The 23,234-nt window shown below is 35.9% G+C and overlaps 1 protein-coding gene across 1 annotated transcript in view; it reads right to left on the bottom strand.

The window, feature by feature from the left end:
- The window catches only part of ATRX (ATRX chromatin remodeler), a 261,625-nt gene that overhangs the window by 136,252 nt on the left and 102,139 nt on the right, over nucleotides 1-23,234 (bottom strand). Inside the window, exons 12-16 of the mRNA XM_019648172.1 lie at nucleotides 16,178-16,311; nucleotides 15,549-15,725; nucleotides 8,208-8,211; nucleotides 8,012-8,114; nucleotides 6,401-6,619 (exon numbers count right to left, since the gene is read on the bottom strand). Coding sequence (XP_019503717.1) covers nucleotides 6,401-6,619; nucleotides 8,012-8,114; nucleotides 8,208-8,211; nucleotides 15,549-15,725; nucleotides 16,178-16,311 — 637 coding nt within the window. The remainder of the gene's footprint in view (nucleotides 1-6,400; nucleotides 6,620-8,011; nucleotides 8,115-8,207; nucleotides 8,212-15,548; nucleotides 15,726-16,177; nucleotides 16,312-23,234) is intronic.

Below are 23,234 nucleotides of genomic sequence, written 5' to 3' on the forward strand. Positions count from 1 at the left end.
CACACACACACACACACTCACATAAAAACAAACAGGTTTCCCATTTGATACATTGTAGAATGATCATATTATTCTGGAATACATAAAAAAATGCTTAGAATGGTTAGTATTATTCTACAATACTATGCTAAGAAAGAAGCAAATTTTTAAATAACTAATAATCTAGATTAGTAGCTATGTGTATTGCAAGAACAAACACATCTTAATTACTATAATACTAGTAGTACTACTAAGACCAATAATTAGCATTCATAGAGCACTTACTGTTTGCCAAGTAAGCACCATTATAAGCCCTTTATATGTACCATCTAATTTAATGCCCACAATAATCAATAAGGTAGTACTACTGTAATACCCCATTTTACAGGTGAGGAAACAAGCACAGAGTATTCATACAAATAGAAAGTAATAAGGCCAGGAATTAGATTGAGGTAGTTTGTCTACAGAATCTCTCATTTACTACACTATGACTTCCCCCGACAACAATAAAAAATTACACTCAAGAGTGTTTTTGCACCCTGAAAGTCCACCTTGTTTAGAAAACACAGTTAAAATTATACATACTCGTATGTAATGTACACCCCATTTAAATTAGTAATTCCAACAATTTGTTTCAAATCAAAATATTAAATATTTCACTTAACTTTATTAGTAATAGCAATTTTTCTAAAAATAACTTGAAGCATGGTTATTCAGATTAATTCCTAAAATTTTTGAACAACCAATATAATATTTACCTTGTTCTGGGTCGCTGTTCATCTTCAGATTCACTAACTTGTTCACTAACTCCTGATTCCTGAAAATCAGTATCTTCAGAATCTTCACTGCTCACTTAAATAAAAAAGCATATTAAATTGTTAAATACTTCCCAATAAAATGTAATTCACTTAATTTGTCAATAACTTCACATTAAAACTTAGAGCACTGTGAGAAGAATGTCTGTAATATGTACGTTAATGGATATTAATTACATCATATACATTAGACTAGTTAATGATTCAAATGGTATTTAGAAAAATAATTCAAAGATATTCCAACTACGATTATAAAACTATGCTTCTACATTAAAATAAAAGTATTAACTGTATATGAATTAACAAAATTAGAATTTACCTGTCAATAAAATATATCTGTAATTAGCAAAGATAAATAAAGTAAAATAAAAGAATTCTGCTTATTTAAAACATACAGAGTAGGCTGGCCATAATGGGGGTAAGGGCGATTACAGACTCTTTGCCATTTATGGACAGAATACATTAAGAAATGACCGAAGGGGCAGCCAGTTGGCTCAGTTGGTTAGAGCGCAGTGCTCTTAACACCAAGGTTGCCGGTTCAATTCCCACATGAGCCAGTGAGTTGTGCCCTCCACAACTAGATTGAAAATGATGACTTGACTTGAAGCTAAGCTGCACCGTCCACAACTAGATTGAAGATAACAACTTTACTTGGAGCTGATGGGTCCAGGAAAAACACACTGTTCTCCAAAAAATTTATTAAAAACAAAACCAAAAAAAAAAAAGAGGAAATAACCTAAGGACTCCGAAAAGGAAACAAAAGCAGATAGATTGGGGACTGAAATCAAAACTTGAATAATAAACCTATAAAACTGGAGGGTTGAGGGGAAGTGGCTGTGAGTGCCATTTTCTCCCTCCTTTCTTTCCTGGTTTGGAGAGCAAGGCAGGCTGAATTCCAAAACTACGCAGAGGGTGCTGACAGCAAAACTATGGGAGAGCCCCATTTCTAGCCACAGCACTGGGAAGAAGTTGGGCCCTGCATATAACAATATAAGAAGAATTCCTGATTATTTGCTCTCCAACATTTTATTTTTCTCCCCCAAAAATTGCCACTGTGAGACAGGCATCTAAAATTCCAGGAGAATACACATGTTTCTGGCCAGAGGAAGTCAAGATGGGAAAATACAAGATGAGCCTGGAATATCTTTTGGTGCCAGAAAGCAAAGCAGTGCTCAAAAAGTAATGGGGACATATTCAAAGGATACATGTTCCAACTTGAAGGAGCTCCCAACAAGCAAATGTGGAATAATATGAGCCACAAAATGAACAATTCGATTACAACTCACAGAATAAAATAAATATAAGTCCACATTAATATAAATAATGGGATAAATAGGGGAAAACAGACAGCTTTTCCTTAAAATCACTATTATAAATGCAGAAGTAATGAAAGAAATAGAAAATCACCACTAGACAAACATCACAGCAATAACTGCTTCAGGCAAGATGAATGCTAAAATTTGTGAGCTTAATTATGAGGAGAAACAGGAGATCTGCATAGTCTCAAAGTATTTCCCCACAAGATACTCATTAAATATGAAGAGAAAAAAATTTTTTACACTGGAGGAACCCAGCAGACACCAACTTAACAGAGTAGTCAAGGTTAACATTACCAGTAATAAGACATATTGTCATCCTATACCCTTTGCTTGATGCAATGAAAAGAATTCAATATCACTTTGTGGTACTCCTGTAAAGGGCATAATACCCTCAATCTAATTATGAGATGATATTAGACAAATACATATAGATGGACAGTCTAGAAAATAACTGATCAATACTGTTCAAAAGTGTCAAGGTCATGAAAGACAAGACGGGGGAACTGTCACAGATTGGAGTAGATTAAGGAGACATTACAAATGAAAGCAATGTGGGATGCTAGATTAGATTTTGAAGCACAAAAAGGACATCAGTGGGGAAGTAATGACAACTAAATAAGATCTATAGTTCACTTCAGAGGTCAGAAAACATTTTATGTAATAAGTCTGATGGCAAATATTTTTTCAACTTTTGTAGGCTCTATAGTCTCAATTGCAACTACTCATCTTTACTCGACTTTGCCGTTATAAACACATGAAAGCAGTAACTGAGCAAGTATGACTGCCAATATAACTTTATAAAACAGCAAAAGATCAGGGCCGGCCAAGTGGCTCAGTTGGTTAGGAGCTCGCTCAAGAGTTTGAGCTCTGAGCAACAGCGGTTCAATTCCTGGCCCAAGCTGAGCAGCCGCTGAGCTGCCAGCAAGTGGCTGAATGGCTCAGCTTAAAAAAAAAAAACATCAAAAGACTGAATTTAGCCTACTGGTGTAGTTTGCCAACACTTGGTTTATTTAATAGTATTGCATCAATCAGTGTCAATTTCCTGATTTTGATTACTGTCAATTTCCTGATTTTGATTACTGTACTATGTAGTAAGTATAAGGTATTAAAGAAGCTGAGTAAAAGGTATGTAGAAACTCTACCATTTTTGCAACATTTCTGTAAATCTAAAATTATTTCAAAATAAATTTTTTAAAAAAGATCTACCATGACCTGAGATCAAAACCGAAGGTCTGATTCATCTAAAAAAATTACAGACATAAATACTATAAAAAATTGCTACAGGGGGGCAGGGAAATGTAGAAATTCATGTGATGAAAGAGTTCTACAGACAGATATTGATAATTGCACAATGATGTGACTATACTTAATGTCACAGAATTATACGCTTAAAAATGGTTAACATTTTGTTATAATTACTTTACCGCAAGAAAAAACAATTAACAAAACTGTTAAGTAACTGGGAACTGTGGAGAGAAAAAGTGTCTACATGCATGCACACACAAATTTTCTGATTAAGTATAATTTTAAGCCTAGTATTAAGTTTTCATCAAACATTTTATTTTTAAATTTTCAAACTTACCAAAAATTTGAAAGAATTGTTGAATGAATCACCATATCCCTTCTCCTAAATTCACTTATTAACAACTTACTACATTTGCTTTATCTCTCTCTGTACATGCACACATACTTTTTTGCACTGAACCATTTCAAAGTGCAGACATCATGACATTTCACCCTTAAGCATAAGAATATGCTGTCCTACATAACTAAACACCATTATCACACTTGAAAAAAATAACATCGATTTAATGTCATCTAATATAGACAATTACATTTTTGAAATTATCACCAAAATAACTTCTAGAACTTTTTTCAAATTTAGATGAAAATTACAGTTTGCATGCTGCACTTCATTTAATAAGTAATCTAATCTCTTCTTTTTCCTCATTGCCCAACACAAGTTTCCAGACAATATAGGGACACCAGAGAATGCAAAACTTGGAAATTCAATTTCAAAGAGTATCAATCACTACAATCATAATCCACATTAGAAATATATATATATAAATACAGAAATATATATTTTAATTTATTCCTTCCTACACAAACAAACAAAAACCACTAGGGCAATAACATACCCACAGAAGAGGACAGTGAAAACATAGGTCACAGAAAACCCGGGTTTTAATAAAGCATCTTGAATGTAATTGTTCCCACTAAAGGACTCTATGTCCTGGGGTGGCCGAGTGGCTCAGCTGGTTAGAGCTCGTGCTCTCAGCAACAGGGTTGGCAGTTCAATTCCCACAAGGGCCAATGAACTGTGCCCTCCGCAACTAAATTGAAGAAAACAACTTGAGCTGAGCTGCAGCTGAGCTTCCGGTGGACAGCTGGATGGCAAAGTTGGTTAGTATGCAAGCTCTTAACAATAAGGTTGCCAGTTCGACTCCAGCATGGGATGGTGGACTGCACCCCCGGCAACTGGACTTGAAGCTGAGCTGCGCTCTCCACAACTAAGATTGAAGGACAACAACTTGCTGTGGAGCTAGCTAATGGGCCCTGGAAAAAACACATTCCCCATTAAAGTTAAAAAAAAGGGACTCTATGTCCTGAACTGAGCCTCAGAGACAAAAATCAATACTTCTCATTTTATTGAAGATGCACAGGGATTCATGTTGTTATATAACCTGCTAAATCGTTTAATTCCTTTCTAGAATCTGAAAGACAAGCTTGTAGTCATGCTGCAATTTGTGACATAAGCATTCACAAAATGATATACCACTATTTAGTGTAGCATGAAAATGTCCATGACATATAAACTATATGTAGATGGGAGGAGAGAACGTCCTCTTCCTCTTCTTTAATGGGTAACCATTGCTCAATAGACCTTAAAAGGTTCAGAATTCCAAGATTTTTTCCCTTAGCTCTTCATTTGCACAATATTACAACTCCACTGGGCAAGCTCAACTACTTTTGTGGTATTAAAAACATACCACGACAACTCCAAAGACCTGACAGTCATTCTTGACTTTTCTCTTTCATATCAGCTAATAAAGCTTAAAAATTCAACCTCCTGTATAATTCAAGTCAACCCTCCTCTTCTCCACACTTGGCATCAACTATAGCAATATCCTCCAAACAAATTCAAGGCCTTCAATCTCACAGAATAACAGGCAACTAACCTGATCATATTACATACTTAATTAAAAACTTTCAATGGGAAATATAAATAGTTGTGCTGAGGTTGTGATTCTTGAGTAATAGTAATGAATGTCCTTGTGCCTTTATCTAGGTGCCATATGTGTTTATCAAGTTGTCCACTAATGAAATGCACACCTCTCTCTATGTATAGCATATCCCAAAAATTTTTTACAAGTGGTAGCATTCTTCTGTGAATATACTAAAAATAATTAAATTGTAAACTGTAAATTATAATTTTAAGGGCCGGCCGAGTGGCACGTTGGTTAAGAGTTGGCTTGGGATGCCAGCTCTGAGCAACAGGGCCCCGGTTGGATTCCACATGAGGGCCAGTGACGCTGCACACTCTACAGCTAAGATGGTGAACAACAGCTCGACCTGGAGTTGGGCTGCCATGAGTCGCCCGCGACAGCGTAGGCTGCAGCCCCTGCTGCAGTAGGCTGCCATAAGCTACCTTGTGTGGCTGGCAGCCAGCATGAGCGGCCGGCAGCCGGCATAAGCTGCCATGAGCCGCCATGTGGNGGAATTATTGTTAATTTTTAGTGTAATAATGGTACTGTAGTAATGTTTAAAAGGTCTTTATCTTTCAACAATATATTATTAATTACATATGGACAGAATGATATGATCTCTGAGACTTCCAAAATATAATCTGAACGTATGAGAATAGATGAAACAAGACTGGCCATGTGTTTGCAACTGCTGAAGCTGAGTAATGGGTACAAAGAAATTTATAATACTACCCCCTCCCCCTATACATGTGCTTGAAAATTTTTACAATAAAAAGTTTATTTAAAATTTTTCAATCCTTTATGGATTTAAACACAAATTTTTAAACACTTTTCTACGCCAGAAAACACAATCCCTTTTGCTCATCATTCAAGAATCTCAACTCTTTCCATCTACCTAGGTATATTAATATAGCTTAATGAAGATTTTTAAATTGCATGAAATACTGATAGTAGAGAAAAACAACTGTCACTAAACATCTGTGGTTGATTACAATATTCTATTCTTGAAATACTGAAATATATCTATGAATCTATGGAAATCATATGTTAAAAAGATATCACAAAAAAACTGGTTTACCTCTCTTAATTTCTCTCTCTCACGCTCCCTCTCAGCAATACGTTTTCGCCTCTCTTCCTCTTCCTTAAGAGCATTTTGTGTTTCTGTTCTTAGTTTATCATCTTTAAGAATCTTTCGAATTTTCTTTCTGCCTTTCCCAGGAGACTTGGAATCATCATTTTCATCATCTTCTTCTTCGTCCTCTTCATCGTCTTCTTTATCTCCTTCATCAGAATTACTCTGGAAATGAAATGATCAGAGGTAAATACAACAAAATTACCTAATTTATCCACTTCATATTAAAATAAGTAACATACCAAAAAATGGTGGAAACATACTAAAAGTTTTCAGAAGTTTACTTTGCAAAAACAAAAAAACAAAAAAACAAAAAAAAAAACAGGATTATTAACATACACGCAAAACCCAAAAGTGGGACAAGGGACTGGAATAGACTTTTCTCTAAGAAAAATATAGAAATGTTCAATAAGAGCGTGAATAGATACTCAGTATCATTTGTCATTAGGGAAATTTAAATCAAAACCACAAATGAGATATTATTTGGATGGCCATTTAAAACAAAACAAAACAGAAAATAGCAAGTATTGGTAAGGATGTAGAGAAATTGGAAGCCTGGTGCATTGGGAAAACACTGTGACAGTTCCTCAAAGAATTAAATACAGAATCACCACATGATCTGGCTAGTCCACTTCTCAGATTATAACCAAAAGAATTAAAAGCAGGGATTCAAACAGATATTTGTATACCCAAATTAATAGCATCATTATTCAAGATAGCCAAATATGGAAACAACCCAAATGCCCATCAACAGATAAATGAATAAATATAATGTTATATATACATACAGTGGAATATAATCCAGCCTTTAAAAGAAAAGAAATTCTGATACATGCAAACACATAGCATGTGTTTGAAAGCATTATGTTAATAACATAAGCCAAACACAAAATGACAATTATATGACTCCAATTGTATGAGCTATTTAACAATATGCAAATTTATAGACACAGAAATTAGAATGGGGGTACAAGGGGCTGGGGGTATTTGGGAATGGGGAGTCACTGCTTAACGGGTACAGAGTTTCCAATTGTGAATGTAATTAAGGCCACTGAATTATACACTTAGAAATAATTAAAAGGCTCATTTCAAAAAATAAGCCCCTCCCCCCCAAAAAATGAATAGTGTTCACAGAATAAAACATGTTACAGAGAACTTATATTTTGCATAATTCTGCTTATATGCAAAAAATTCAAACTGGATAACTTCATTTGTAGAAGAAATGTATTCCACATGAACCATTATACAGGATAAAATATTTTATGTCTTCGAAAAATAGAACACTTCACATCAATTCTATAGTCCTTCGAACATGAAATAATGAATTAGGACAGTTTAAACTTTCCATTAGATTTAGTAAAGAAACAGAAAAAAATTGGTCAAAATTAAGACTTCTGCATATTTACACTCACTAAGTCAATCCTTCCACAAAACCATAAAAAATAAATAAACTAGTAGAATTTAAAGAACGAATGGAATGAAGACGAGGTAATAACATACTTATTATCGTCCACTGTACCAGTCAAAATTCAAGCACACAATAAATGTCATTATTACCTTGTTTTCGCTGGATGAATCTTCTTGAACCTTAATGCGTCGCCTTTTCTTTTTCTGTTTATAACTCCGCTGATTTTCTTCCAACTCTGCTTTCTTTGCAGACCTAAATAACATTTAAAATGCAAAATAAAATACTTAACAACATATTTCCTTAAATGAATTATTTACTATTTAGAACTGCTTTACCTTTGTGTACATTCCTAAAGAAGAGAAAGGAAATAAAAAAGCAAAGTAACTTCACTAGATTCAAGATGGATAAAACTCAATTCTAATCTAATGATCAACATTTTAAGTTATTCAGAGAAGAGATTTGGCACATTAGTAATGAGATAGATGGAGGGTCTTTAGAAATATAAATGGCCAATATACACATAAAAATATTCACCATCTCTTTAAAAGAGCAGAATTTAAATGCTGTATACTATTTTCTTTATATCAACTCACTTAAATTAAAAAAAAAGTAACAATAGTTTTGGTGAGAAAAGTTCTTCTGGGCTAAGAAACTGGTACACAAAGCTACATTAATACAGAATTATGTTCCTGGCATAAAGGACAGGCACACAGGTCAATGGAAGAGAAATAAAATTTTACATTTATGGTCTACTGATTCTCCACAAAGGCATTAAGACAATTCAATAGGGAAAATATAGTCCTTTCTACAAATTGTGCTNTATGTCAGATATATTTTTCAATAAAAATCTTAAAAATAATTTTTAAAAAGAATACATTAAGGGAATCAACAATAAATTAGATGAAGAAGAGGATGAATCATTGATTTGGAATATAAGGTAGCACAAAACACCCAATCATGACAGGAAAAAGGAAAGCGAATCCAAAAAAAAATGAGGACAGTTTAAGGGGCCTCTGGGACATCAAGCGTACCAAATTTACATCATAGGGGTACCAGAAGGGAAGAGAGAGAGGGCAAGGAATTGAAAAACTATTTGAAGAAATAATGAGAGAAAACTACCCTAACCTGGCAAAGAAAATGGACATACAAGCCAAGAAAGCACAGAGTCCCAAACAAGATGAATCCAAAGAGGCCCATATCAAAACACAACATAATTAAAATGCAAAGGTTAAAGATGAAGAAATAATCTTAAAAGCAGAAAGAGAAAGGAAGTTAGCTACCTACAAGGGAACTCATATAAGACTGTCAGCTTTTTTCTCCACAGAACCTTTGCCGGCCAGAAGGGATTGGCACAAAATATTCAAGGTGATGAAAAGCAAGGACCTACAACCAACATGAGTCTGCCCTGCAAAGCTCTCATTTAGAATCGAAGGGGCAAAAAGAGCTTTCCAGACAGGAAAAAGCTAAAGGAGCTCATCATCACCAAAAAAGTATTATAAGGATCGTTAGAGGGGCTCCTTTAAGAAGAGAAAAAGATTAAATAATTTGAATAAATTGGGTAACTACATATCTCTCAACAGTTACTTTAAATATAAGTGGATTAAATATTCTACTCAAAAGACATAGGGTGTCTCAATGGATAAGGAAACAAGACCCTTAAACATGCGGCCTACAAGAGACATCAGACTGAAAGACACACAATCAAAGTAAAGGAATGGGAAAAGATATTTCATTAAAATGAAACAAAGAAAGCAAGCTCTGGTGGCAATACTTACACCAGACAAAACAGACTTTAAAAGAAGGGCTATAACAACAGACAAAGAAGGACCTAGTAATTTCACATCTGGGTATTTATCTGAAGCAACGTAAAACACTAATTTGAAGACATATATGTATCTATATGTTCACTGCATCATTATTTACAATAGCCAAGACACAGAAGCAACCTAAGTATCCATCAGTAGATGAATGGATTAAAAAGTGGTATATGGGCCGGCCGAGTGGTGTGATGGTTAAGAACTGGCTTGGGACACCAGAGGGCCCCGGTTCGGNTAAGGGACTCACTCAGCACTGGAGCAACAGTTCAAAAGGCACCAGAAAAATACTGGGAGGAACTGAGTTGTCTGGCTACAGGGCAAGGACTGGAGAGGTAGCCTACTTCCGGGCAGAGGAGCTGGCAGAAGCCATTGTTTCTTTGTTGAGCCTTCCCCACTGCTGGTGGGCAGATGCAGGCAACCAGCATACCTGAATTTCCATCAACCTAGCTAACACGGTTTTTGCACGGACTCCCTAAGGCCACACATCACCCATATTCAGGCACACCCAAGCCACTTCTTGTGGCTTTTCAGTACAAATGGCCTACATTGGCTCATGCTGCAGCTTTTCTCGAAATCACTTACAGGTTCACAAAACCAAAACAGCAGCATGTGGCTTTGGTGTATCCCGAACCTCTGGCTAAGCAACCCCAAGTCTGGCATAGGTGACAACAAGTCTTGGTTTGCAGCTTGACTTCTTGAGGCACCTCCAAGCATAGCATGGGTAGTGGCCAACTACAGATTGCTTTGTTGATTATGCCAGGTGAATCCAGGCAGGCCATAGGCTGTTGCTGAACTTAGATGGCAGTGGGTCCCCTCCCAGGAGTCCCTGGGGCTGATATTCCCAGTAGCCAGCTTCAGAAGAACCCAGAGTATCACCCAGCCACCACCAAGGTCAGCACACAAAAAGGGCAGACTGGGCAGGCACCAGGGCCTTGCTAAACCAAAGTCTGCTCTTTAGGGTCAGCCTATGCACCATAGCTATTCAACTGTAGTCACAGCGAGTCCTCACAACCAATCAGCCTGAGGAATAATCCCTCCCAATGATATGCAAACAGCAACCAAGGCTCAACTACAACAGGAGGACACACACAACCCACAGAACAGACATACTTGGAGCACCTGGCTCTGGTAACCAGGAAGACTGCACAACNGGTTCAGATCCCACATATGAGGGCCAGTGACACTGCCCTCCACAGCTAAGATGCTGAACAACAGCTCAACCTGGATTTGGGCAGCCGTGAGTCGCCGGCTACAGCATAGGCTGCAGCCCCTGCGGCAGTGGGTTGCCATGGGCTACCGTGTGTAGCCAGCAGCCAGTGTGAGCGGCCAGCAACCGCAGTGAGCGGCCGTCCAGAAGCCTGGGACTGATCTGCCTCACCTGGGAAGAGCGCAATGATGGTGCCAACTTGGGCCAGTGAAGCAACATCCTACACAACTAGACTGAAGACCAAAATGACAGCAACTTGTCTGTTCCCCTTCCCCCAATTCCTCAGCACTATTCTCATCCCCCCAATTCCCCAATAAAAAAAAATCTTTAAAAAAATTTAAAAACACCACCTTTAAACACATGAAAGAAAAAAAAAACTACTATCAACTTAGAATTCTATACCCAGGGATAGTAACATTCAAAAATGAAAGGAAAAGGCAAACGTCAAAAAAATGATGGACTACGAAGCTCCAACCTCTCATTTCAACACAGAAATGTCAAAGAAAAATAATCAGAAACTGTCTGGACCAATTTTATCAGTGTTCTGGAACACAGCCAAAGGTTTACAGAAACCCAGTGAATGCTCAGTTAAGAAAAACCCATCTTCAAAATAGTAGGGGAGTTTTATGGTATATTTACTTGCCCTAACCGTATCACCTCCCTGGTGAAGTGATGGTCTTTTTCTTCAAGCAGCATCAGCCTGGTTGCCAGTTCCCTCTCTCAAATGAAGGAGTACAGCAGACCTTATTTGCAAATTATTGTGTATGTCTGTTCTAACCTGTCTGGGGGATAACTGAAGGATTGACATAAGACTCTTGTCACCGTTTCACTTAACTTGAAACTCTGGTAGGAAAAACAGCACACACAGGTTATTAAAAAATAATTTTAAAAAGTACAAGGCAAATATAAACCCACAAACACCAGGGAAAAGACATCATAGGTGGAGACATTAAATTGACCAACAAAGGCCCAGAGAAGAATTTGTAATGAGACTTTTGGAATTTAGAACATTCAAAACCAGTAACATATGTAGGAGAATTTAGAAAGCCACATGTATGCCTAGGCAAAACACATGCTCAGAAAAAAACCCTGAGAAGACCTTAAGTTTGAATCTTGGGCTAGTGCCTAGCTCCAGGACAAGCCTAGTTAAGTACTAAAGGAGTGCTTCAGTGCACAGTCAATCTGCAAAACTAAAAAAAAAAATGAGGCATTCAAGGAAATCTCTTTCAAAATATTAGCAGAACATTAATAAAAGGAACAGACTTCAGTGATGACACAAAACAAGGAACAGACTTTGCAAAAATAATTGGGAAGCATCTCAAAACGATCATATTACTACAACCTAAGAAAAATAAATATAGCAAAACCATACTAAGAGAGATAGCTTAGTTTCCAAAATTATCACATTATAATATTCAAATTAGCTATTTGCAATAAAAAGAAAAATCACAAACCATACAATGAAATAGGAAAAGTGGCGCATTCAAGACAACAAAATAAAACAGAAACCACCCCTGAGAAATCCACAAAAGTATACTTACTAGATAAAGACATTAAAGTAATTATCTTTATTATGCTCAAAAACCCAAAAGAAACCATGGACAAAAAACTAAAGGAAATGAGAAAACGGAGGTGTGCACAAACTAGAACTATTAACAAACAGGTAGAAATTACAAAAAGGAACCAAACAGAAAATCTGCAGCTGAAAAAGACAGTAAGTAAAATAAAAAATTCAAAAGGGATTCAATAGCAGGTATGACCAAGCAGAAGAATTAGCAAGCATGAAGATGTGAATAGAAATTATCCAGTCTTGTGAGACATCAAGCTGACCAACATATATATTATGAAAGTCCAAGAAGGAAAAAAAGATAGAGGAGTACAAAGATAATTTGAGGGAATAATGGCCAAAAACTCGCTAAATTTGAGTACAGAGCACAATCTACAACTCCCAAGAGCTCTTCAAAGTCTATACATGATAAACTAAAAGAGATCCAGACAAATAACATTATAATCAAACTTTATAAACTGATTTCTCATGAGAAAATTGGAGGCCAGAAGGCAGTGCATACTTTAAAGTATTGAAAGAAAATAACTGTCAGCTGAAAATTCTGTACAGAACAAAGTATCCTTCAAAATAGAGTGAGAAATTAAGACATTCCTAAGCCAAGGGAGTTCATGAAAACTACACCTACCCTAAAAGAAATGCTAAAGGGAGGTCTTCAGGTTAAAATGAAAGAATGCTATACAGTAACTCAAAGATATATAAAGAAATACATATCCATGAAAAACAAACATAAAGGGGCAAATATAAAACTCAGTATTATTTTAATTTGAGTTTGTAACTCCAGGTTTATTTTCTATTGAGATTTAAAAACAAAAGCATACAAAATAATTATATGTTATTTGGCATAAAATGTAAAAAATGTAATTTATGACATGAATAATATTCAAGGGGAATGAAGCTGCATAAGCTTTACAGTTCATATATGCAATTGAAGTTAAGTTCATTTCAATTCAAATTACATCGTTATGACTTCACGATNAGCCGGCATAAGCTGCCATGAGCCGCCATGTGGCCGTCCAACGGCCGGCGACTCATCTGCCTCACCTGGGAAGAGCGCAATGCTAATACCAACATGGGCCAGTGAAGTGACGTCCTCAACAACTAGACTGAAGAACAACAGGACAGCAACTTGTCTGTCCCGCTTCCTCAATCCCCCAATGCTGTTCCCCTACCCCAATAAAATCTTAAAAATATATATAATTTTAAATTCTAAATTACCCCGTTTGTGAATTAAATCTTAATACAGCTATGATTTTTAAAATAATTAAATACTTTTCTATATTAAAAAATTAAAAAAACTTCAAAGGCTCTCCAGCCTAAGGGAGCCTAATATACTTTTCAGTCACTTCCCAAAATGTTTTCCTATTCCTAGTGGCAAAGAAGAGTTAATCTTCCCTTCAGGAGTTGGTTAGTAAAGTGTTCAGAATGTGCCCCTAAGAAGCAAAAAACTTTCTTTGAACTTTTTGTTAGCCAAAATTCTTAGGCAAATTTCACATTTAATTATCTCAATATGCGTGTGATAATTTAATATAAGAATACTCTCCCCCCAACTCTAAAGTAAAAAGAACACACCAAAGAGATGGACCATGTTTTACTCTACAGCCTTATGCACCCCTGGACTTACTGCCAAGGGTCTCCAGTACATGGTCTTTGGCTCATTGGCCCAGCTTCATTTCCTGCTGTTCCTTTAGATACTCCCTCCTATAGTCCAACCGTACCATATTAATTGCACCGCCTCCACCATTTACCATTTTGCAGAGGCTTTTAAAATTTTTTCCCTGCTTGCATTATAAACCTTCACAACACATCCACCTGCTTCCCAATTACAACTTCGTCCACTGAGTGAAATTCCTCATCTTTATGAAGTCTTCCCTGGGGATAACCCCCTAAGAAGCTAAAGAAACACTCTTTTGTGCCACACTATACAGTAGCTCTGTTATACAAGATATCTCTCATGGTGCTATAATTTCTTATAATATTAATGTCAATAATTCTTACTAAACCAATAACTTCCAAACCTGGCTAGTTATCAGAATCATATCAGAGATGCTTTTAAAACATATGGATACCTAGGTCCCACCACCACCGATTATACTATGTTAGTTGGCTTGGGATGGAGCCCTGTCACAGGTATATTTCAAAATCCCTGAAGTGATTCACATGTGTAGCCAGACTGAAAACCACCATATAAGACAATGATTTCCTTATTCATTTTTGTATCCTCAGTGTTTACCATCATGCTAGAAACACGTAAGTACTCAAGCAGAAGGATTCAAACTTTAATGTAATGAAAATTTAATCTGACTACATAGAAGTTTTGTATATAAACTTGCATAAATGTACCCTAACTAATTGTATCTTCTCTCTTTCCTTAGGAAAACATTATTTCTTCCTGCAGTTATCGGCAAGCCTATATTTTCTATATAGCTTTTATTTGTTGTTAAAGTTATTTATCTCTTTAATCTAAATGTGTGTAACTACTAAAAGTTAAAAATATTCTTGTGTCATCTCTCAAGTTTCTGGGATATCTTCCCACTCTACATTCTTTACTTCACTCTCATGTAAGAGAATACTTATTGCCAGTGTGCTGATATTTACTAATATAGGTGGTCAATTGTAGGAGCAGACATCTTAAATTTCATTACTATAATTAGTTTATAAAACCAAAATGTTCCTTACACTCAAAATTAAAATGTCTTGGGCCGGCCGAGTGGCGCGATGGGTAAGAGTTGGCTTGGGACGCCAGCTCTGAGCAGCAGAGCCCCGGTTCAGATCCCACATGAGGGCCAGTGACACTGCACCCTCTACAGCTAAGATGGTGAACAACAGCTCGACCTGGAGCTGGGCTACCTTGAGTTGCCAGCGACGGCGTAGGCTGCAGCCCCTGCTACAGTGGACTGCCATAAGCTACTGTGAGTGGCCATCCAGTGGCTGGCGACCGATCTGCCTCACCCGGGAAGAGCGCAATGATAATACCAACATGGGCTGGTGATGCAACATCCTCCACAACTACACTGAAGAACAAAAGGACAGCAACTTGTCTGTTCCCCTTCCCCAATTCCCCAATAAAATCTTTAAAAAAAATTTAAATGTCTTACCCTTCCTTCTATTTCTGCTTTTGGCTTCTTTGTGCTCTTTAGGCTTCATCTTTTTTTCTTCTCCAGATTCTCCATCACTCACAGTCAGTTTGTGCCTCAAAAGCCTGTGTCTGTATCTTGGCTTCTTAGATTCTTCAGAATCTGAATCTGATTCAGAATTGACTTGATTTTTTGCTTCTAAATGGAGGAAAATAAATCAGGAAAACTTTCAGCCTTTTCTCCTTTAAAATGTTTTATAAAACCATTTTGTTGATGATTTTCATGATTTATAAAAAAGATCAGAACTATGCACTTACCTGGGTGTCACTGGTGATACCAGGCAAGCTCATACATCAGACTTGATCTATTACTTTTTTAAAATATTAATTAAGTATCACCAATACATTTTGTAGATTTTTTAAAGGTAAAAAATATTTTGCTTTAAAAATCATCTGTTTATGGGCAGTGACTGACAAAACGTGCAAAATTATTAAAAGATACTCAAATGGAGTAAAGGTAGTAAAGTTTTAAACATTTTAATAAACTTCAAATATATGTATTAAAAAAATGTATGGTCACATAGTCTTCAACGACTGAACTGGTCAAACAATCAAATTATGGCATCCTATACTTTTCTTTGGGGAGCTCACCCTCATCTCCTGGGTTTTCTTCATTGTGCTTTCCAGTTCTTTTTTTCCCTTCTTCTGGTTCATCATCTGAAGATCCATCCTCATCAGAGGAAAGATTGGCTTTAATTTCTTCTAAAAGCATCTTCTTGGCAATTCTTGAGAGTAAAAAGACAATAAAAAAACTACGTATTTGGTGAAGAACAAAATAAAAATTAAAAACAAAAATAAAGAATTCTGCTTCAAAACGAAGACAAATGTGTCAATAGACTCTACATTGTAAATAAAACACTACCAGAATCATGTTTTAACCTAAGCTATCAAATAAAACTTTTGAAAATGCTCTTAGCACTGATATTTTCAAAATTCAAGCAATTCTGCGATATATTGAAAAATCTGAGGGACACTTCTACTAACTGTTTTGACCAATTGTTACTTCATGCTGGACAATCTTCTAATCCTATATTTACTCTGCTGCCATCATCCAATAACTACAATGTTAGACAGGCCCACAATAGTAAATTTACTTATTCAGACAAATGGCATTCCAACACAAAACTCCACATGACAGGATTTATTCAACAGCAAAACATATTCTTAGAATATCAGTATGTAAGAAGCCTCTTCATTATAAGACAGTGCCTCAAACTGGGAAATAATATTTTTGGCCCTTAAATTTCAATTTACTTCATAAGTTATGTTAAATAAATGGAAGCAAACACTAAATATTAAGCATTGAAGTGATCAGAAAGCCCTAATAATATTCAAACTAGGGCAGACAGGACATGAGTGCTATTAATTATACACATGGTAATTATCATAAATGAGTTTTCACTTTCCAAAATAGTAGACAGTGCAATAGCTGCATTCATATTAAAATTTCTCATGATGCTCCCCAAAGACCAACTTGCTAATGGAAAATCAACTCCTAAAAGCAAAAGAAAGTACTTCTTTAATACCATCTTATGTTGAAATATATTCCTAATAAGTTTACATGTTTGCAATAAGGAAGACATCTTAAACCATAAAAGCAATCATGCAGCTTTTGTGCAAGACGAGGAGTTTTGCACCTGCGTGTCCTTTTGATATACATTCATGAATCACAGTAACAAAGGAATACCTTATAGAAAGGTTCAAAAGGAAGGTGGCATGATTCTCAATTTGCCGTGAATTAAATTCTATACATAAACATCTACTCTACAATCTGACTTTGTGGCTCAGTCAAAAACTTGTTAGAATTATGGAACTTTTGTTATTTTGAATTTGAAACTCCTCTTTATATTTAACATGCACTCACATTTCAATCAATAATTCATTCAATAAAATATATTAATGCATGTTAATGGCCTCTTAATTTAAGGTAGATTTTTCTATTTATATTCAAAGATATATAGCAAAGGCAGCTAACCAGAGTGAAGCAAAATAGATAATCACCTCCATAAATGCCTATTATATATGTATTTTGGTGCTTTCCGCTCCCCCCCCCCAAAGTGGGATCAGAAATATTTAGACAACACAGAGAGTTACCAATTGCTAAAGGAAACCACAAATGAGTTTGTGTATCTGAGGGTTTCTGCTCTGATTTGCAATTCAATAAATTGCAGATTAGATCACTTCCAGTTTAAATCCTACTGGTGTTGAATTATAAAACATTGCTCAAACAGGGTCAAATATATGGTGATGGAAGGAGAACTGACTCTGGGTGGTGAACACACAATGTGATGCTATATAGATGATGTAGGAGTATTACAGATTGTACACTTGAAACCTATGTAATTTTACTAACCATTATCACCCCAATAAATTTTAATTAAAAAAATAAAAATAGAAACATTGCTTTTAAACTTCTAGATCCATGGTTTGCTGACATGTGTTGCACACAGTAAACATTTTTAAAATGAGGACTAATACAGGATTGCCAACTTTTTGTTTTGCCAAGAAAAAAAATTTAAACCCAAATGTCATTTATTTTCACCATTTTATAAAATAAAGAATATTTCAATACACCCTCCACAAATTAAGAAATAGTTTCAGAATAAAGGGTGGTTCTTTAAATGCAATAAAAGCATCGTTCTGAAAAAACTCTAAATCACCTTTAGTACTATATTGTCATTTCCCATGGACAGGGAAAAACTCTCTCAAACCATTTTGGATAAAACCACTGTTTTGGAATAAATAAATGTGCAAAGGCATGTGTGTGTGTATACATGCACACAATGCGGAGTGTTGTATACTAAATTACAAATAGAAAAACATAGTTCACTTGCAGTTACAACATCTTATATCACCATTTTGGTGAGAGAATAATAGTCAACAAAAACACAGTTCATTAATTTAGTTAAAGATTATTTCAATCACATGATTTCAGTTTGTTTTTACAAGTTCAAATAAAGTCTTAACTGCCATATTACCTATAAAGACTTGGTTGTTAATTTTAAGAAGCCACATAATTTTTCTTCTTTCAAACTCTAGACTCTGTCTACTAAACAGAAGGTAGAAATATGTAAACCTACCTAATTCATACTCAAGTTGTGGACTGTCATGAACTAAGAAATATGATATGCATGAGATAATACAATTCTATATCAACTAATAAATCATGGAAATTGAAATGAGATCCACACACTGAAGGATTACACAATTTATCAACAACCTTCCATAAGACCATAATATATAGAATAATCAGTCACTGCAGAAGCAGAAAAATATTACAAACTTCAGAGAATGGTCATTTTTCTGCAAATTGAAAGCTACACACAGAGCGATGGAGACTCCCTAAGCTACACCTCACCAAGATGTTTTAGATGTGCCCTCTAACACCTTTTGACCAAAGGAAAACCTAATGTATAGATAGCCATGTATATTAATCCATAAAAAGGATAATAAAATTAATTTCCACAAATTATGACTAATGGCTCAAGTCCATTATGTCAAAGGGCCACTGTATCATAAGCCTAGCCTATCACATAGCCTACACCTCAAAGTTGAAACTTAATTGGAAGGACCTAAAGGCTAAGGCTGACCTTCAACCTCAGTCAACAAACATGTTGAAGTGAGATGGGTACCATCTACCAAGCCCGCTGTGATATGCTGTTAAGAGAAGCTCCACTGCCTTAACTCTTGAGTCACGGGTCACAGAGACTTCAAGGACATCATCACTTGAGAATCAGCAGAGGCTGGCAAAGCATCGTTTTGGAGGCCTCTGCTGGACGCATGCTGGTATGCATGTGATGGATGTATAATCATGATCCCTAGTTAATTCTGTTTGCTCCAAAGGTTCCTTTCTTCAGGCTTTCAAGACATTTCTGAGAAAATCATCCAGGCAACAAGGTAGTGCCCGTGGAATCTCAATGCTATTACATCTTGGGGCAGGTGTAGCATCCAAAGCAGTCACAACTTTAGCAGAAGCACCAGAGGCACAGGCTGTGCCCCTCTTGTGGCAGAAACCCTGGGCAGAGCCTAAAGTAATGGAGCCATTACTCCATTTTCCTGAAAGGGTAGCAAGGGAGAGGGGAGGGGGAAAGCAAAACAATATGGTAGTGAGGGTAGAAACCCACAAAGAAACAACTATCGTAACTGGTTCATGAAGAGAATAAATAGAATCCCCAAACCAACAAGCTTAAGTTTTCTAATTCACACAATGAATACCAAGATAATGCTTATTACACCTTACACCTTTATCTACTAAGAGAGCAAAAATAAAATAAGGGATGAGCCCAAAAACGCAAAGGTGAACAAGCAATCAGAAAAAATTAGAAAGAAATGCGTTTAGTAATTCTGATCCTATCCAGAAAGAAAATGAGTAACGTCTCTTGTTTAAGCACTCAAACAGGAAAAGAAAACTACCTTTTGCTGATGAGTAGATTCAAAATGTTGAGTTTCTTAAAAAAAAAAAAGAAAGAAAGAGGAATCAAGATAAAAATCTCATACGAGAGAGCTTTAGAGAAACAACCATTGGAAAACCAGCACAAAATGTTAGAGCTAGAAGAAGGGACCTTAGAGTCCAATTCTGTCCTTTTACATATGAGGAAATGGGCTTAAGAGAGGGGGAATGACTTGGCCAAAGGAACAAAACTGTTAGTGACATTCAGGAGTAAAACCTAAGATCCTGAGCCCCAACTGCTACTAATTTTACTATGCCAGTGCTATACTCTCTACTCATTCACTACTTCTGTCCTAATGAGTGCTTGAGCAAATACACTATAGTCATATTCTTAAAGATATCTGTATTTCATTGATTTTCAATATATGTATTTAGAGAGAATTCAAGCTTTGATTTTTAAAGATTAAAACAAAAATATGTTCTACACATCATTAGTCCAGTATGTTCCATCTCTAAAATGCACTTACAGTACATATCAGGTACATCCTACAATATACTGTTTTATCTTTTAAGAGGTTCTGAAAAATGGTTTGAAGAAAAATGATAAATAAAAAATACATTTTTAGAAGGTCAAAATACTGTGCATCCTTACACAAAAGTGACAAATTTTTTATAAATTTTTTTTTCATTTTGTGCACAATATCACAACAGAATAGTTAGTTAAAACAGAGAATTCTGAATAAGTTTATAGGTTTAAATATATGCCCTCTAGAGATACAAAGAAACTAAGTATATGTAGTCGTTAAAACATAGTAACTATTTAAAAGGTTGATATGTAAAACAATTCAAATGACTATAGTCAAAGAATGTTGAATATTTTTTGAGAGAACAGGTTGATGAACACATCCTTCTAGTAGTGAGTCTTTGTTTTAATAAACATTATATACTTCAGTATTAAGAATAAAAAGTAAAACATTTAATAGAATTGCTATGGAATTCCTCACCTTCAAAATCTGTATTAGTATTTTTTTAACTCTTTGGCTCATAATTAGTATATTGATATGAAACTTTCTATAAAAAGTATGACAACATAGAAATTTGTATGGCAAATGGTGGAATTTGTGAGATGATGAAGTTGCTAAATAATCAAAAAGCTAAACAAGAGTTTGAAATAGTATAATGAAAAACAGCAGTTTTCTTTTCAGTGAGAGTACCAGGAAAATTAGTGTCAAATAACTTTTTCAAAAAAAAACATAGCAGTAGAAAAATAAAGGCTGGGTGATATTAAGAAACCAGAGTTTATAACAATTTACTGGTATATCAAATTACAAAATGTGTGGGAGTGGAGTCAAGGGATTTGTAACAGATATGTATGATATTGGGGGAAAATGGGGTGGCGGATTGGGGGAGGGGGTTGTCACTTCAATGGGTAAAAAGTATAACTATTGCACTGTGTTGTACAGCTGAAACTAATTCTAAAAAATGTGTATTTCATAATAAAAAATAATTAAATTAAATTTTTAAAAAATTACAAAATGTGTATTCCCTGATTTTATGAAAAAAATCTAAGCCAGTTTTAGAGAAAATTTTAACAAAAAATAATTTATTAATGGCATTGTCATATATTTAGGAAATTTGATCATATTAAAGATTTAGAATCTACACACCTCAATTTTATTTTTAAATTTCAAAGTTAAAGCTAAAGGAGCATATAGAAAGTAAGAAAAATGAATTATTTTGCTAACAATAGAAAACCCAAACTCTTTTTTTTGTGGGGGGGGACAGATGGTATTTCTCATTTTCTTAAAGTCCCAACACCTCCAAAGAACACAGAACAGGAAAGAAAGGCTGGGTATAATCTTCAAATACTATTAAGCTGAGAGGTTACCACCACTGACCATATTTATTTCGTTGCTGACAATTCTAACATAAAGAAAGCTGGAGGCAACTGAAACCAGTTTAGGTATTTACAAATACATCCTATCTACTGGCTGGACATCTGTGTTATACTTAAATGATTTAAAATACTTACCTGTGCTACAAAGTAAACTGAAAATAATCTTAAAATTGCTAGTTAAAAACCTTACTCAAATATAAAACAAGTAAAACACTTCAATTAAAATGCAACCTTTGTTTTTTGAGCACATAAAGAACCAAAGAAATTTTGCTACCCAAATAGAACCAGCAGGAAAAAAAATTATTCCAGATTTAGAAAATTTGTATAGAAAATAGACAAAGATACAGAAGATGTACATTTGTACAGAAGATGAACATTTGGAAAAGTGTTTAAAATGGAAACCAAGTGAAAGTCATATGTTAAAAGGACTTGAGATAAACTCATGTCATTGATCTTTGTTGAAATCAGGTTAACGATCAAAATAATTTCATTATTATGAACAATATCCAAGAATCATTAAGTTCTCAAAATATGCTGTATTAACAAAACAAAGCCTTCATCACCAGAATACTCACAAGAAACTAACAGGAAAAAAACAATCATTTGCACATTTTCCAGTTTGAAAAGCAAAGTATTACCAAATTACAAAATAACTGGAAATTTTTAAGGTTAAGGTATACCACAATTAACAAAACTTCGACTTCCGGTAAGATGGCTGAATAGACAGACGCTGTGTGAACTACCTCCTAGGATCACAACAAAATTACAAATAATTTATAAGATATTCAACCACGGAAGTTCCCTGGACCCTAGATAAGCAGGACCTCTAAACAAAGGACTTCAAGAGGCAGCCACATCGAGTCCGGTAGGAGGGAAGGAGACGAGAGAGAGCGAACCCCGTGAGGGTCACCTTAGCGGTGGGGAGGCTTCTCCAGTTGGGGGCGAGACCCTCCGGCCCCACACCGCGCTCACCACCCCAGAGTTACGTTGCCTGGAAGAGGAGTTCTACAATAGCTAGAAGGAGAAAATAGTGAGGACTCTCTTTGCTCGACTTGGTGAGGCTGGGGATGTCTGGAGAAACAGTGGAGCCGGCAAACCGACTCGCTTGCTGGTGAGCACTCACTCGGTTCCTGGTGGAGGGAGAAGCTTTGTGAGCGGGGACCAGGAGCCTCTGGGAAGGACTGAATTGAGTGCCTTTGGCACGGGAGCTGGAGGTTTGGGGAACAATTGTTCCCCTGGTGTGGAGCTTGTGCGAATGGTGCACAGGAGGCCGCCATTTTTTCAGGGCTGGGTCCTCCCACAGAGGCTCAGGTCTGGGACTGCACAGGAGGCCGCCATTTTTTCAGGGCTGGGCCCTCCCA

Source organism: Hipposideros armiger, unplaced genomic scaffold (genome assembly GCF_001890085.2).
Source record: "Hipposideros armiger isolate ML-2016 unplaced genomic scaffold, ASM189008v1 scaffold_121, whole genome shotgun sequence".
Classification (NCBI taxonomy): Eukaryota; Metazoa; Chordata; class Mammalia; order Chiroptera; family Hipposideridae; genus Hipposideros; species Hipposideros armiger.